The sequence below is a fragment of the Cervus canadensis genome, chromosome 1 (assembly GCF_019320065.1).
Source record: "Cervus canadensis isolate Bull #8, Minnesota chromosome 1, ASM1932006v1, whole genome shotgun sequence".
Classification (NCBI taxonomy): domain Eukaryota; kingdom Metazoa; phylum Chordata; class Mammalia; order Artiodactyla; family Cervidae; genus Cervus; species Cervus canadensis.
Window position 1 is genome coordinate 62,042,952 of NC_057386.1, and position 17,898 is coordinate 62,060,849.

General features: G+C 43.8%; 1 protein-coding gene across 6 annotated transcripts in view; it reads right to left on the minus strand.

The window, feature by feature from the left end:
* LRAT (lecithin retinol acyltransferase) overlaps positions 1–17,898 on the minus strand; it is a 154,333-nt gene that overhangs the window by 2,141 nt on the left and 134,294 nt on the right. For 2 of the 6 annotated variants that reach the window (XM_043484021.1, XM_043484039.1), the window contains 3 exons: positions 5,977–6,106; positions 3,983–4,489; positions 2,133–3,781 (listed from right to left, as the gene is read on the minus strand). In XM_043484021.1, the coding sequence (XP_043339956.1) occupies positions 3,538–3,781; positions 3,983–4,488 (750 nt within the window). In that variant the 5' untranslated portion in view covers position 4,489; positions 5,977–6,106 and the 3' untranslated portion in view covers positions 2,133–3,537. Of the gene's footprint in view, positions 1–2,132; positions 3,782–3,948; positions 4,490–4,788; positions 4,893–5,976; positions 6,197–17,898 lie in introns of those variants that run through there. The other 4 variants (XM_043484030.1, XM_043483995.1, XM_043484013.1 and 1 more) reach the window with 4 other exon arrangements.

Here is a 17,898-nt window from a genome sequence, read left to right on the forward strand (position 1 = left end):
AAAAACAACATTAAACTGCCTCTTGGTAACAATAACATATTCAAAAGTAAAATGATCTTGAGCGAATAGAATTTAGCCCATCATAATTGGTGAATTTGATTCCTACAACTCACCATTCTAAAATCTGGCAATATTTCTGATGATAAATTTCTGATAAGCCACAAAATCTAAAGACATCAAAAGTCTAATTTTATTGTCCTATCCCATTCCCTGCCAAAATAAAGTCAGATCAATTGAAATTGAAAATTGGCTGCTGGAGATAAACATAAACGAGATCTTTACCTGCTGAGGAATGCATTCTTCTAAGATGTGTATTTTTTTATGAGAAACTAATTTTTCTCAGAAATATTGCCTGGGTCACTCTTAATCATTTAACCTGTCCAGACTATCTTCTTCTCCTCCATGCAAATATTGAGGTTGTTGTGAGGATCAAATGAGATCTATTTTGCAAAAGTACTCTGCATTCGTCTGCATGCTGTATAAATGTAAGGTATTACAATGATTATTTTCACTGCTAGATCTTGACAGTTATCTCTACCTCATCACTGTTGGGGCAGAATTTAGCAATTAATTGCTCCATTTTTATAAGAGTTTCCTACTTGTGCTCAGCTAGTGAAGAATCTACCTGCAATGCAGTAGATCCCGGTTTGATTCCTGGGTTGGGAAGATCCCCTAGAGAAGAAAATGGCAACCCACTCCAGTATTCTCACCTGAAAATCCCATGCACAGAGAAGCCTGATGGGCTACAGTCCATGGGGTCACAAAAAGCTGGGGACACAACTGAACGACTAAGCACTTGGCTTTAAGCTCATTTTCTAGATGGCACTGTATATGCTTTTAGGGTCTCCTAGAATTGCCTATGTAGTTCTGGACAGCCACATTTCCAAATTCTTAATGGATAGAATGAAAGTGAAAGTGTTAGTCGCTCAGTCATGTCCAGCTCTTTTCAACCCCATAGACTGTAGCCCACGGGTTCCTCTGTCCATGGAATTCTCCAGACAAGAATACTGGAGTGGGTATCTTCCTGACCCAGGGATCAAACCCAGGTCTCCTGCATTGCAGAAACAAGTCCAATATATTTTAACACACCACCTTCACTGCAAGGCTGTCTGTCAGTACTTTTATACAGTATCTCAACAAATATAAAATTTCCAGTTGGTTATCCATATATCATTCTTTTTGTGTGTCAAACACATGATTTGCCTCTTTCTGCTAAGCTAACAAGATACTGAGTAACAAATACGTAATTTTAAAGTGATGAGGATCAAACTGAATGAAGTTTTCAGGATAGTAAGAAAAACTGTTTGGCAAATAATGGGGAGATACACATTTAGGTGGGCTTCCCAGGTGGCACAGCAGTAAAGACTCCTCCTGCCAATGCAGGAGGTGTAGGAGACATGTGTTCAATCCCTGGGTCGGCAACCCACTCCAGTAGTCTTTCCTGGAAAATTCCATGGACAGAGGAGGAGCCTGGAGAGCTACAATCTATGGGGTCACAAAGAGTTGGACACAACTAAAAACATACACACACATACATTTAGATAAATATGAATACTGTCTTGATATAGTCATTCTTCTTTAATCTTTTTTCCCAATAATATTTAATTAAGACCAACATAGAATCATTGTGGACTTTCTTTCCCCCATAAGAGGATCATCACATTTCTAATGTCCTGTCCAGGAGGCACCTCTGGTGTTGCTCTATGGTAGGAAATGCCCTCTAGTTCTAGATTAAGAAGCCTGTAGGGGCACCTTTGAGCAACAAATCCCTGCAAATTAAAAGGGGTACATGTATTCATTTTGGCAATGCAAAGCAATACCAGCAAAGAAAAGAAAAGCATAAGAAATAATAATAGTTACTAATTAAAGGGCTTTATAGTTTATGAAATACTGAAATTATTATAAAATGGTTTAATTCTACATTTTCTAAGCTTGTTTAAAAAAAAAAAAAAAGCATCACTGCCAAAGTGAAAAAAAAAAGATTCTCTTCCAGTTCACTTTCACATGATTAACTGTAGTGTTTTCACGAGGGAAAGTGCTCTTGAGAGATTTTATAAATACAAATTTAAGTAAGACAACTGTGTAACTCTCACGTTAATCTGATAACAGTTGTATATGTGGAGAATTCAATCACCAGTCCCAGAAGCAAGGCAGTCCTCATGTTTCTAGAAAATAAAAGCCAGTCCTCCTTCAGAACTAATGACCTACTTCTCTCAGAGCATGTTCAAAAACAGTCCTTAGAATTGGAAAATTTGGGAAGGGGATTTTTTTTTTCCCCTAGGAAATCTACTGTGTGGCCAAATTGTTTGTTAGACCATTCACAGTGAAGACAAAAACTCAGTTTCACAAGAGGTACTATGCAGCAACAGCAATTAAAGCACTTCTCTACTTCTATAAAACCTTTAAAAGTTTCCAAAGAGGAAAAACTGTTCCAACTAGTTATTTATGCAGATTAAATATTTTACTACCTTAAAAAAGCACTTGTACTATTTTTTTGTAGAAATATACAATACAGTGTTATATGTGTTCCATGAAAGGGTAACTCCTAATTATGGGAGGGAAATACTGTTTTTCCTTAGAGAAATGACTTGCTTGGGTCGTAAGTAAATCTGACATGTTTCCTTTTGAACACTTTTGGAGCCAGTGTTTGTAAATGTGGTGAAGCTCATTTCTAAACAGTCCTGGACTGATGCTGTGATTCTTGAATCACTGCACAGTGCTTTAACTGTATTTTTATTTCACTTAGAATTCCTAGATTGAGTCTGTTATGGCTTTATAAATATTCTGTAAGGAGTTTCATATATGGATGTAAACAAGCACTATACTTTCATGCTCTGTGAAAGAGGAAAGATTTTCCCATGTGGGTCAAAAAATTAAGATGTGGAAAAATAAAATACTGGTTACATGGACTTAGATTCTTTTGGTCCCAACATATCTAAACATGAAGAGTATAAATGAAATGTATTATGTGATTGCCCAGATTTTCATTGTGAAGGATGCACAGTAACAGCACCTCTTTAGCAACTGCAGAGAAGGTTAAGACTTCCAATTGCAAATGAAATTGCAGGCTTAAAATGTGATTTTTATAAGTTAAAAGGTTTCAAAAGGCAATAAAAAAATCCACTATTTTTTCCTTTGGCTTTGTAGCTAATTTAATCATCTTAAATTCTAACAGTCCCCCCCCCCCCTTTTTAAAGTACCCATAAAATTACCTTCCAACATTTAATGACTCTTCTGGAAAACCAATTGTTTTAATCTCTGGGGAACTCTGAAACACTCCAACCCAACTGTGGGGCTAGTGGATATAGGATGCTTAACAATGGGGAAGTCTAAATGGAGATTAAAGCCAGCATAAAAGAAATGCAGAATACCAAGGAGAAGATTTCCCTCAAGCTCAGCCACAGGAGTAAAAAACCTACCAGGGAGGGCTTCCTAATGGATATTTTGGTAGTTTATATTAAGCAAAGAGAATTCTCTCTCTGCAGCTCATAGGGAAAACGGGCATGCTTCCTTGTTTTAAAGGCACAACAATTTGTACTAGACAGTGTTATAGATTAAATATAAACTCTGGACACCTTCCTTCCAACTGCCAATTCTTGGGTAAAGTTGCAAGCATAAGGCGACAGGTTTTGTGTGACCCTCCCAGTCACCTGCCCTTGTCATTTCAACTATGCTGGGTGGACCCCCTGATGACTCCTGCGGCAATAACTGGGCAGCTCTCTGGCGTCGCTGGCAGCGGAACGGCATTGCCACATTCTTTCTCCGTGCATTTCGAGACATCCTGCAAGGCACATTGCCATTTATTTCTTTACTTCGCTTTCCCGAGGAACACCAGAAGGTTCGTTACTAAATCTAGAACTCAATCCCTGCTCCCAGGGGAGAGGAAAGTTTAGGGATGGGAGGAGGTGTTCCCACCGAGCCCACCGGGGAGTCGGTCACACGTGGTACCTTGTCGGCCTGGGGGCTAATCGCGGTGCCGAACCTGCAGTAGGTGACGAAATGCTCGCAGTTGTTCCAGAGCAGGCTGTAGGGAGTTATGCCCAGCAGCTTCTCTGCCCTCTGCGCCACCTCTTCGTTGAGCAGCGCCTTCTTCTTGAGGGACCTGTCCAGGTGATTGACCAGGATCTCGGCTCCGTAGGCGAAGTCCTCCACGGTGTCCACGCGGATGCTGGCCACCCTGCAAATGACGCCTAGGATGAGACGCTTGTTGGAGACCACCTTCTGCGTGAGCCCTCTGTCGTCAGTCAGGGCCAACAGGATATCGGGCATCATGTGGGCGACACGGTTGTCGCCCAGGTAGATGCCATAGTGCGTCAGGTGTGTCCGAGGCACCTCCAGCACGTCGCCGCGGAGAAAAGAGTTGATCTCATATAAAGTGTTCCCAGCCTTGTCTTCCCCCGGGGCGCCCGAACTGAAGAACTTGAAGTTGGAGATGAAGAGCAGCTTCTCCAGCACGAGCGACACCGCCTCCAGCATTGGGTTCTTCATCCTGTTAGGGAAAAGGGAGTTTTGTGGCTGGGGCACCGCCGTTTCTCCGGGACGGGCCGCGCGGAGCCCGGCTAGGTGCGCTGCGCCGCCGCTCACCGGCAGGCCGGCCGGCCAGTGCCGCGGGGCACGTCGCCTGCGGAGGAGGGAGGGAGAGAAAAAGGAGAAGGCGAGAAGCCTGGAGATCGGCTTGGCTTGGCCGCACCCCACGGGGGACTGAAGAGGATGCGGAGCTGGCCGCGGCTGACCGCTGGGACAGCGGGACCTGCCCGCCAAGCTGGAGGCTATGTATAGGAAGCGCACCTGGAGGTCGGGCCGGGGCGCAGAGCCGCGCGCGGTGCTAGCAACGGAGCCTTTGCCGAGGCTTTTATCGCCGTCGAGGGGGCGGGGCCGGACGCCATCACAGACCCGGCGAGAGCGCTGATTGGGGCTGGCGGCAGGGGCGGTGCCGGCCGGCAGGCCCCTTGGAAAGGGCGGGCCGCTTCTGGGCTTCAAGGTTCTGCCCTCCCTCTGCGACCCCTTTCAGGGCAGGCCTCCTCTTTGAGATCCAGACCTTAGCACTTCCCGCCTCTCAGCGGCCGGCTTTGGAAAGTAGAAGCCGCGAAAGAGATCTTGCGCCTGCTAGATTGGGGCGTGCTCTGGGTACCTCTGGGACGTTTTTGGTGGAGAGTCTCCTTGGGCGAGATTTCTGAGTAGAGCCACCTCTCGCCAAAAGGTTGGATACTCGGAGACGTCGGCTTCCTAAAATATCTAAATTTACTCTGAGAAGTGTGCGCGCCTCGAAAGCCTCCAGATTCCTTCCCAAACTACGTAGAGCAGTGGTCCTGCACACCGCGCACTCTTCTCCCCTTTAAATGCCCCGAATGACCCTCGCTGTCCGCTGGCGCGCGGATGGGAAGCGGCGCGCGGTTGGGAAGCGACCCCGCGAGTGATCGGAACCCGAGGCGCCTCCGCGTTCCGTGGCGCCAGGGACCGTTGAGCGCACGGTTCCCAACGGTCAACAAGTAAAACGACGAAGCGCCCAACATTCTCCTGGAAAACCGAATTAATTTTTCCAGCTTCAGAGCCACACGGATCCTGCTTCTTCGGTTCACTGACCGAAACTTCGCCTCTTACAGCGCAGCCCCCCGGAGGCGACCGAGCAAGGGGCGGTGCCCTCCTGGCTTGAGCGCCCGGGGCCGCGCACAGCGGGGCGGTTCTGGGGCGCACGCGCTCCAGGGCGCCGCGGTCGCCGAGTCAGCGCCAGGCTCCATACGCGGAGCCATCGCCGAGTCAGCGCCAGGCTCCATACTCGACCCATCGCCGAGTTCCGTGCTCACGCATTATGTAAACACGTAAATTCCTGGGACAAAGGCCACGATGAGGGCGCCTCGGTTGGCTCCACAAAGCCGCCCCGTACGGAGCTAACAGGTTCTGTCAGCTAGCAAATTCTCCGCCCGCCTGGGTGAGGGCGCTCCCGGCGGGTGATGGATGAAGGGACACCCGTCTTACCTGGAACACGGAGTGGAATGGAGACCAGACGGGGATGAAGCCGGCTCCTTATTATCCTCTGAGGCCCAGCCTTCGCACTCGCTCACTCTCTGCCGTCAGCGCTCTGCCCCAGACGTCCGGCTGCTGGTGACTTTTGTTCATTTCACAAAAGATTTCGAATCACATTTTAGTCCCAGCAAGAAGAAGAAAATTCCATTTCCCACAAAAAAAAAAAAAAGAAAAAAAATCGAAAAAGGAAGGTGGGGTAAGACGGGAGAGGCAGTGTATGAGGAAATTTTAAGATATTATTTCCTCATTCTTAGCCTCAAATTTAAAGAAAAGTGCGATCAGCGGGTAGTTTAATCAAACTCCTGGACACACAGGCGCTAGTTTACGTCCAGCAGCACACCAGCTCCCGAGGTCTGCAACTCTGGGATGTCTGTGGACATTTTTAGCAGTCCGATCCAGACCTTGGCATACACGTTAACTGCAGACCCGGCTCTGGTCTCGCTGCTCTGGTCCAGTTTTGGGAAAGCACGGATACCTGGGCCTCCAGAGTCAAGAGCCAAGCGGCCCGGGGAGATCAAAAGGGACTTGGTAATTAGCGATTTCCGTCTCTAGTGGTCACTAACCCGACTTAAAACGCTACGACAGTCTGCACCCGGCGAATTTGCTGGAGACAAAAGCAAGGAGAACTGCCTCAGGGCAGGCAGTTTCACTCTTTCAGAGAGGGGGTTGGGGGGGAATTAAGGAGAAATCACCTACAGACATAGTCGCATCCCCGGGGCGTTTTGTGAGTCAGGCAGCGCCAAGCCGATTTGCATTTGATTTTTCTCTTTCCCAGTAAAGTTAATTTTTGGACCGCCGCCTCTGAAAAGGGAGTCACTTAATGAAAGAAAAAGAGAGAAAGAGATATGAGAGTAATATGAAGCATGAAGCCGACTACGTTGCTCAAGATGTAGGCGCTCTGCTGTCTTGGGCAATGAATGGTGAGAGAGTGTCCATAGTTTCTGGGACGTTATTTTTGCCTGGATTAAGTCCCTATTTTTAAGCCAGAGTGTTATGCTGTTGAATAAATTTATTTTTCTCAATGTAACTGCCCCAGACCTGCCCTCTCGGCCTTCCCTGCCTGCCGGGAATTCGGCTCCGGGAACCTGTAGGAGAAAATGAAACGTCTTCATGTGTCCATGTTTGAAGTCTCTTCAGATCTGTCGAGCAGGGAGGCGTCAGCGAGGACTAGGCTGCTTTTCCGCTGAGAGAATGAGCTCTTGTTGGCTGAACAAAACTTTCCTTACAACTGCAGTAGTCAGCATTCTCAGAGTCGCATATAAGTAAGCCTGCCTCCCTAAATCAGTCAAACTAAGGAAACACAATTGCTATTAGAAGGAAAGGCCCCTAACATCAGAACATCTTCCTTCCTAAACCAGAAGCGGTCATTCATTCGTAAAGGGGAAAATCCGACTTGCTAGAGAGACTCCTAGTTTCCCAGTTGTAGGAAAGGTCGCTACATTCAACAAGTTTCGTGCAAACGCCTTAAATGCATTCAGAACTGGTCGCCCGGTCTGGTGGGGGGATTGTGAAAGCATGCTGGCCTTCCAGGACAAAATAATGATGTCAAAGAACTATCAACACTCGCCTCGCTGTTTCTTTCTACCTTCCCAAGGAAAGAGCAAAGTCAAAAGACAGTCACAGCATCCACTCAGGCCGGCGTCCGTGTCTCCCAGTGGGGCAGACCACGATTCCACGGGGTTTCTGCATAAAGAAAGCTGGAATCCGGGCTCGCAGAGCCTACCTAACTTTCAGGCTTCACCTTCAGGCCCTGTATCCCGCCGCGGGTCCCAAGAGAAAGAGCTTCGGTTGGTTCTCCGTTCTCCGGCCAAAGGGCGGAGTCCCGCAGAAGCCCGAAAGCTGAGGGGTTTCCTATCCGCAGACTTTTTACCTCTGGAGATCCTCTTCCTCAGAAGACTTTGTAGCGGAAGACTGGATCACAGAATCTTGTACTTCCTCTGTGCTAGGCACTGAATTAATAAGCATTTTCTCACTTAGTCCTCCTAACCCTACGAGTGTAGCCTCTGTTTTACACAGGAAGAAACTGAGGTTATAAGTCACTCTCTGTGACGTGTGTTAGTGGGGATCAGGACTGAACCACAGCTTCTTTGCTCCCAGGTCCACCACCATTGAGGAAGGTCTGACTTCCCGTCAGTTCACCCACCTATCACCCCATCACCCAGGGCCTACTGTATGACCAGCTCTGTTCCCAGTCCTGGAATTTCATTTAAATACCCAACCTAAATTTAGCTCCCAAAACTTTTCTTTTTCTTTTGGACTTCATTTCCCTGCTTCTGTAGGGATTCCAATTTTTAACATCACTTACTGCTATAGAGAAGGATCTGATTATGTTTCTAGTTAATAGAATCCCTCACAGGAAGGCCCAGCACTACCTTCTCCTTAGAGACAAGAATAGGATAGGCGGATAGGTGATGGGTATCTTGCCAAGGGCACAGAGTCAGAAATAGAATCTAAGGGCAATGTCCCAAACTCCTTAGCTCTTAGAACTTCTCTCTCCTAAGCCTGACAAGTTTGGCTTTCTGAACTTAATGTTTTTTGATTTATCATCCTTCAGGATTATTTTGTTGTTGCTGTTAGATTTTTTAGACTAATAAATCACTGGGCACGTAAATAACAACAGTCTTAATGCTTGTTTTCCTTCTGGATTGGGTACCCATCTGCTCTCGGTCCCTTTATATACGCTCAGCTCTGGCCACAGGGATGCAAACAGGGTCTCAAAGTAGCTGACTCTAAGGAGACAAAGAATAAAAGTCTTTGTGAACTCCCCTCTGGGGGCAGAGGAAAAAGAGCTGACACCTTTTCAAGGAATCTCCTAACTCAGTGTTCCCTGGAGTGTTTTCTGGCAGGAAGCCATTACCTCCTGGGAGGAAGATCCCCCAACTTCCTTGCTGGTTGGCCAGCACCTTACTCTGAGGGCCTCCATCCTGCAGAGGGTCTTTAGAAAGATTAAAGGCAGCAGCTCCAGCCAGACAGGACTTAGTTGTTTTTTGTTGTTGTGGCTGTTGTTGTTTTGAAAGCCATAAAATAACACACACAAAAAAAAACCCAAGAAATTCATATTGAATATTGCAAAAATCTTATCTCTTCAAGAATATTAGAGATACCAAGGGAACATTTCATGCAAAGATGGGCTCAATAAAGGACAGAAATGGTATGGACCTAACAAACAGAAGAGATTAAGAAAAGGTGGCAAGAATACACAGAAGAATTGTACAAAAAAGACCTTCATGACCCAGATAATCACGATGCTGTGATCACTCACCTAGAGCCAGACATCCTGGAATGTGAAGTCAAGTGGGCCTTAGGAAGCAATACTAGGAACAAAGCTAGTGGAGGTGATGGAATTCCAGTTGAGTTATAAAGTGCTGCTCTCAATATGCCAGCAAATTTGGAAAACTCAGCAGTGGCCACAGGACTGGAAAAGGTCAGTTTTCATTCCAATCCCAAAGGAAGGCAATGCCAAAGAATGCTCAAACTACCACACAGTTGCACTCATCTTACATGCTAGTAAAGTAATGCTCAAAATTCTCCAAGCTAGGCTTCAGCAATACATGAACCATGAATTCCAGATGTTCAGGCTGGTTTTAGAGAAGACAGAGGAACCAGAGATCAAATTGCCAATATCTGCTGGATCATCGAAAAAGCAAGAGAGTTCCGGAAAAACATCTATTTCTCCTTTACTGACTATGCCAAAGCCTTTGACTGTGTGGATCACAATAAACTGTGTAAAATTCTGAAAGAGATGGGAATACCAGACCACCTGATCTGCCTCTTGAGAAACCTGTATGCAGGTCAGGAAGCAAAAGTTAGAACTGGACATGGACCAACAGACTGGTTCTAAATAGGAAAAGGAGTACATCAAGGCTGTATATTGTCACCCTGCTTATTTAACTTATATGCAGAGTACATCATGAGAAACCCTGGGCTGGAAGAAGCACAAGCTGGAATCAAGAGCATCTTGATGAAAGTGAAAGAGGAGAGTGAAAAAGTTGGCTTAAAGCGCAACATTCATGGATGCATGAGACAAGTGGTCAGGGCTGGTGCACTGGGAAGACCCAAAGGGATGGGATGGGGAGGGAGGTGGGAGCGGGGATCAGGATGGGGAACACATGTAAATCCATGGCTGATTCATGTCAATGTATGGCAAAAACCACTACAATATTGTAAAGTAATTAGCCTCCAACTAATAAAAATAAATGAAAAAAAAAAAAAAAGCCCAACAGTCAGAAAACTAAGATCATGGCATCCAGTCCCGTCACTTCATGGCAAATAAATAAGGAAACAGTTTTTATTTTGGGGGGCTCCAAAATCACTGCAGATGGTGACTGCAGGCATGAAATTAAAAAACGCTTACTCCTTGGAAGGAAAGTTATGACCAACCTAGACAGCATATTAAAAAGCAGAGACATTACTTTGCCAACAAAGGTCCGTCTAGTCAAGGCTATGGTTTTTCCAGTGGTCACGTATGGATGTGAGAGTTGGACTATAAGGAAGGCTAAGCGCCAAAGAATTGATGCTCTTGAACTGTGGTGTTGGAGAAGACTCTTGAGAGTCCCATGGACTGCAAGGAGATCCAACCAGTTCATCCTAAAGGATATCAGTCCTGGGGGTTCATTGGAAGGACTGATGCTGAAGCTGAAACTCCAATACTTTGGCCACCTCATGCGAAGAGCTGACTCACTGGAAAAGATCCTGATGTTGGGAAAGATTGAGGGCAGGAGGAGAAGGGGACGACAGAGGATGAGGTGACTGGATGGCATCACCAACTCAATGGACATGTGTTTGGGTGGACTGCGGCAGTTCAAGATGGACAGGGAGGCCTGGCATGCTGCGGTTCATGGGGTCACAAACAATCGGACACGACTGAGCGACTGAACTGAACTGCACTGAACTGATTGCAAAAATCATATTTCCGTAAGTGAATACAGCTTGCTATAAATTAATAACAGGTCAAGGCAGTTGTAATGCAGAGGAGGGAGCAGAAATCCTGAGTGTAAGGCCTTGTGTTGCCATTCACAGCTAAATGAACTCAGACAACTCATTTGCCACCTATAAGCCAGAATTTCATTTCTCTAAAAAATATGAATAATATTTCAGAGGGCAGTTTCGGGATTAGGGGAATACTTCTCTGCAGCATTGTATGAAGTTCATAAAGTGAAACCCATCTCTAACATCATCATCTGTATATTCATTAGTGAAGCAGAGTAAGGCAGAGAGACAGCACCATCATGCAAGAATGCAGAGTAGACAGAGCCATGTGTTTACTAACAGACCCCTTCCCGTGTCTCATCACGGAGCCAAAGGGGTGAGCAGAAAGTAGGCACGTAAGTGTTTTGGAGGTGAGCACAAAGAGCAGAGAGACAGAGCTCTGGTCCTCCCACTGCTCACCGCCAAGGAAGTCCTTTATAATTCATAAAAATAAAGATTAAAAGCCTGCCATTTATTTGAAAATATGTCTCACAAGGTACAATAAAACCCCAGATGTCCATTTTAGAAATGATGAAATGTTATGTCAAAGAATGACTAACAGTTTTGAGATACTCATGACATGTAAAGCACATTACACTTTACAAATAGTAAATGGCAAGCAATGTTACTTCTTAATAACTTGGAGAAGATAGAAACTAACTTATAAATTCATCTTCTTTCCTTTTGATTCTATAATCTACCATTATAAAGCAATAAAAATATGAACATTGGGTGACCCAGGTTTGTTAACAAAAGCAAATGTGATAGTAATAACCTTTGGCGACATTTTCAAAAGACAGTTACCACACCACTGTACTCATATAGGAACTGTACAGAAAAATCAGGTACTGTTATGCTCCAAATAGGAAAGCACCAGCAATCACCAGGACTGATAAGCACCAGGAATGGTGGTGAATGCTCTGTGAAATTTATATTTCAAAAATTCTTTCTAAATGCATAGACATCCTAAGGGTAACCTGGCAGGTATCTGAAGACAGAACTTTCTTAACATCAGCCTTGCTTTCACTACTATCTGATGATTTGTGAGATCACTGGGACTCACGAGGCCTCATGTGTGAAATGTCCTGAGCTGATGAAAAGATGCTCTCCAAATCCCTATAGTGTGAGTAGTCCCTGGGCCAATGAAAATCAAACTACTCAGGCCCTTCAGAGAGTCTTAGCTCTTGTTCTTGGTGAATTTTCACAGGGAGTAATTAGCATAAAAGATAAATCACTGTCCAGTGCTTAGAAAATCTAAATAGCATTCACAATAATTGCTTTAAAACATGCAATGTCTCATTGGATTAAAAAAATATGAAAGAAATCATTTATACTCCAGTGAAGCAGTAATTACACAAGAAGAAGAGAAATGACTGAGCAGGGGGTTGGCAGCAGTTGGTGCTGGAAATCAGTGAATCTTTTGATAATGTATGTTCAATCAATATATCGATAATATATGCTCTTTTGATAATATATGTGCAGAAATTTAAAATAATATAAACACAGTCTCATCGATATTTTGTAGCAACAAATACTATTGTTTTTTGAAAAAAATAACATCTTTAATTTCTAAAGTTAATTTGAAGGGAAGTGTATCATTTTGGTATTTTTGTAATTGTATTTACTCTTACCCACCCCATGCTCAAGGAAAATTCAGTGTAGTTCAGCTAAAGCTGATTCATACCGACACAGCTCAAGCAGTTGTAAAAAAGGGAAATTGGATTTTAAATTGTAATACTTCTTACCTGGGTGAACTCCAAGTGGGTCGCTCTCTCTTGAAGAACTAGTTTGCCTGTGTTCTCCATTGTAGGCACAAAACTTTGTGCTTGACTTAAGTTCTTATTTTTACCCTGGCTGCCCTCTGGAATGACTTGCCTTCATGTCAGATTATATAAAGTTACTTTTATTTTATTTCCATCTAGACTTCATTTGTGAAGAACGTGAGCAGAATGGAAATGGCATTGAGGCAAGAGGTAGATCCCTATCCCCACCACTGAGGAAAACAATTTGAATAGATTCCACTTAGACAGATACTCCAAAACCCATGGCAGGGCAATCAAGAGAGGACTGGGCCCTTCCCAGATAAAAGGTAAGAGACCACATATCTCTCATTCTTGAAGTCAAGGAAGCCTTCCCACCTAGCAAGCTCCTTGGAGGTCCAAAGAAGGGTGATGCTAAGTCTACCCACAGGCTTCTTCGCCAGAATCCATCCTGGTTGAGAGATGCAGGCGCTCACACAGGTTGACCTTGGGATACACCAAATACAGACCCTGAACCAGGCAAATCAAAATGATTTGCCAAAGGAAACTCAGGAGAACTCCCCCATATAAGCGATTTAAACTATCTGAGGGTGAGACTTTCTCTGAGTTTGCCATGTGACTATCCAGACATACAGAACTCTTTCTTCCTAGTAAACACCTTACCTGTTTCACTACTTTTGATCTTTGTGGGGAATTCTTTTCTGTAAAGCCGAAGGGCCAGGGCCTTGTCACTGACTGCTGGTCTAGTGGTTAGGATTCAACTTTCTCACTGTTGTGACCTGATCTTAATCTTTGGCTGGGAACGGAAACCCTGCTTCAAGCTGCTGCAAGTCGAGGCCACCGGAGATCAAGATCACACAGAATTAATAAGGAAAATAAATTCAATAACTATTTTTTCTTTAAAGTTAAAAATCCATGAAAATGTTTTCATCCACATAGGAGTTTAAATCAGAAATCACTGCAATTTTAACGTTGAGTTAAACTTTCAAAAAGAATAAACCGGGATAGCTATCTGTCCGTTGGTCATAATTATTTCATGTTCTAACATATATCTTAACGCTTTCTCTTTTCCCATCTTCATTCTTATACTTATTTACTTCCTGAAGCAGTGTTTCTGATATGTTTTTGTGGTATCCTCTAAGGGCACTGGTCTTACTGGAGGCCAGATGGCAACCAGCAAATCACAGTCCTAAATGTGCTCTGGAACCTGGGGAGGCAGTCTTGCTGCCAGCATGAAAGTGAGTTCAGGGCTCTGAGATCACTCATCTCATCCTCCAGGGACCTTCACCCCACAGAAGAATAAGTAACCAAAGCAGACAGGCAAGAACCTCTTGGGCCAAGCTGGACTCAACAGCAGTGGAACCCAGGCACTGGGCCCAGAGGTTTAGCCAGACTTAAACTCTCTCAGCATCTGTGCTAGATTTCCTACACTCAATCCTACGTCACCAAGAATATTGTCACAACTTACTATGTGATTTAAGTATATTGGTTAAACTTTTCATGCCCTGGTCTAGTCACTTACAGAATGGGTGACTGGTGATGACTCTACTCATCTCTTCACCTCCTGAACTTCCTGGAATTCAGTGTAGCAATAGCTCTGAATAGTCCTGCATGCCTCACCACAAAGTCAAGTATAAGACAACAAAATCTAAACTGTTTCCTTAGACTATGGTTTCTCCTGCATTTGTGTTTACTTTTGTTGAAAGGGACCAGACTTATATGTCTTTTATGGTTGGCAAATAACAGTTTTTGGGTTTTGTTCCTTAAGAAAAAGTAAAGTGAGACTTAACTGTAATTTAGTGAAGTATTTTGCTTTATAGTTTAAATGGAAGAAATTTTAATAGATTAAATGGAAAGATTTTTCTCTATTTATTTAATTCCAATGTAGGATATCTGCTGCTGCTGCTAAGTCGCTTCAGTCGTGTCCGACTCTGTGCGACCCCATGGACAGCAGCCCACCAGGCTCCTCTGTCCACAGGATTCTCTAGGCAAGAATACTGGAGTGGGTTGCCATTTCCTTCTCTGTAGAATATCTAGCAGGGGTTTATTCTTTTTTTATAATACCAAATTAAGGAAGAATAACTAAAAAAAGAGTGATTTATTATCAAAGGAAAAAAGATTTATTGCTAAAGAGCTACTTTAATAATGTACTCGACCCAAAATGTGACTTTTTAAAACTCATTTCAGCAGTATTATGTAGAATATTATCTTTGATTAAAGCAGTATTCATAAATGTTCCAAGGTCATGGTGGGCATTCAATAAAAACTCCTATTTACAATTTTATCTTAACCATTGTATTTTAAATTTTAATTATAAATTACTCATAATTGGACTGGTTAATACTCATAATTCTATTGATTAATATTTCAGAATCATTCCTGTGTTAAGATTGCATTACTTTGGATAAAGGCTCATTTTTTGAGTGACCTTCAAAGTCTCTTTGAATCTAAATTTCCACACTTCTTTAAGAAAGACAAAAGTAATACACTTAATATTTGTTGCTAGTCAGATGTCAAATTTATAAAGTAAATCATAATGATAAAATATTAGCATAATTTGTTTTAACTATTTTAAAATTGGAGAGTATATATTAAAAAATTATTTATGTCAGAAAATATTCCCAAATAGCCAAATAGATTAGACGAAGTATGCTGAGTCATAATATCTGTGTATTCCTGAAGTTACATGCATGTTTTCCCAAACAGGTAAACACTGAGGGGTCGGCTGGGTCAGCACACCGAATAGAAACAGCCTAGGGAAGTCGCTAAGAATGTCTAGCCAAGTTGCCTGGGTTCAAATCCTGGCTCTTTTACTTAACTCTGTGGCCTTGGGTAACTTACTTAAGCCCTCTGATCTCAGTCATCTCCCTTTAAGATGAGTATGATGATAAATATGATGCCTATCTCACAAGGTTGTTGTAAGGATTAAAGCATGAATATACATATATTATTAAGAGTAACACCTAGTTCTTATTCAAGAAATGATGGCTACATAATAGTTTTCATTCTGGAACACATTTAGCAATCCACTGATTATCCACAGCACTCGTAAATTTGCAAGAGTCAGCAAAGATCTACACAGTAGTAGGAAAGCCTGTGAATGGGGATGGGAGAATTTGAATCTATAATCTACCTCCACAAGTATTTACGTTCATCTGAGGTTCTGTGTGGCTCAGAAATACAACAGTGACTGAGGTGTTGTCCCTTCCTTAGTGGAACATAAAACCTGGCTGGGAGGAGTCAGTCCTAAATAAACTTCCATAATTCAGTGTGATGTGTTAAAATGGTAGCATGCACCACAGGTACTTGCTGGGACATGGAAGAGGGAACAGTTTGTTCTAACTGGGGCAGGGAAAGTGGGAGTTGGGATATACCAAGAGGAGTTGGAGTTTGTTACACACACATGATAGAGGTTAGTGCCAAATGGCCAGGCAGACTAAAGAAACATGGACAAGATGTTTTTAAAATGTTTGGTATGTTTTGCAAAGAGCAATAGTGCAGCTCGACCAGAGCATAACATGTGTCCTTCTCTAAGAGCAGAGGCTAAGCCCCACCTGAAGGCTTAAGGCAGCTGTGAAGGCCTCTTGGACCATAGTGGGAGCTCAGATTTTATTCTGCAGGCAGTAGGGAGCTTGAGAGGCTTTAAAGAAAGGGTCAGAAAAGGTCTGGACTGGAAGAAGGGAGAGAAGCTGGAATCAGAAAGTCATTGAGCAGTCCAGGGACAGAAATAGAATAAGGGGACGGAGCTAGAACAAGGAGCAGGAGATGGAGGGGCTGAGGGAAAAGTCGAAAAATAGTTCTGGACACAGACCAACACGCTCTGGTGACCACGATGTAACGGCGGTGGTGAAAGTGCAAGAACAAGAGGGACCAGGAGTGACTCTGACGTTGCTTGCTGGAGCGAGTGGGCAGAGTGAAACCCTTCACGGAGAAAGGTAGTGTTAAGAATAGGTTTGTGGGAGCAAGAAAATGAATTCAATTTCGGATCTATTGTTTCAAGAGCCTTTGCCAGTGGGGATGTTTAGTAGGCAGATGAATGGTGGAACAAGATCTCCAGAGAACAGACTGGCCAAGAGAAAGAGTTGTAAGCCTCAGAAGCATCTGTGTGGTAGGTGAAGTCTTTGGAGGAGACGAAATTGCCCAGGGGCAGCACACAGCCTAGGGAGAGAGGGCAACCAGGGCAGAGCTGTGCGGAAAGGGAAGGCGGCGTGAAGGTGCCAAGGTGCCCGAGGAAGAAGGGAAGGCTGAAAAAGTCTTCACCGGAGGGCCGACTCAGAAGCTCCAGTGCAGACGAGCTAGCAAGGGAGTTAAGGGCCCATTGGACGAGGCAGTAAGGAAGGCCTAGGGTGGGGGTAGTTTCTAGGAGCCATACTGCTGAGGGTGGAGAGAGGAGGAGTTAGGCAAATGGAAGGGCTAGGCAACAAATGGTGATGATTATTTCCAAAAATTCTGCAGTAAAGAAAAGAAAAAAAAAAGAAAAGAGGATCAAATGGAAGTTTTCTTGCTTATTTCTTTTTGTTTGTTTTAATGGGGAATACACCAAGCTATGTGTACATAAAAGGAAAGGAAATCAGGGAAGAGGGAAAAGATATAGCTGATGGAAGTCAGTCCCAGAGAAGGTGGGATGTGATGGGATCAAAGCTCTAGGTGGGAAAGCTGGTGATGAGTAAGGATTGTCGTTCCTCTGAGTCAGGAGAGGAGGAAGCAGATAAGAAATGGAGCTTTGGAAACATCTGGAAGTGGAAATCAAGAAGACAGTATTGCCTTCATTAACCCACTTACTATTGTTTGTGCCGTGGACTGAAAAAGAAAACTCCCAAACCCAACCCACTGGCAAAGTTTGCATAGATGCCTCAAGATTCCATGCAATCAGGAAGCTCATGAAAGTTGATGATGTACAATAAGTTGACATAATGACAGTAGGCCTTTGGCTTATGGCATAGATCTTAATGAAAATGAGAAAGTTCTGAGTTTCATTCCTATTCAGAGCATTTGTTTATAGTAAATTTTATAGTCGTGTTCCCAAGACCTTGATTTTTCTCATTTGTTAAGCAACAATTAGCTCTTCCTTAGTGATGTCAACCTCTAGTATTAAAGGCATGGCAAGGTGCTTATTGAGGGGGTCCTGTTCATGATGGATGCTAGG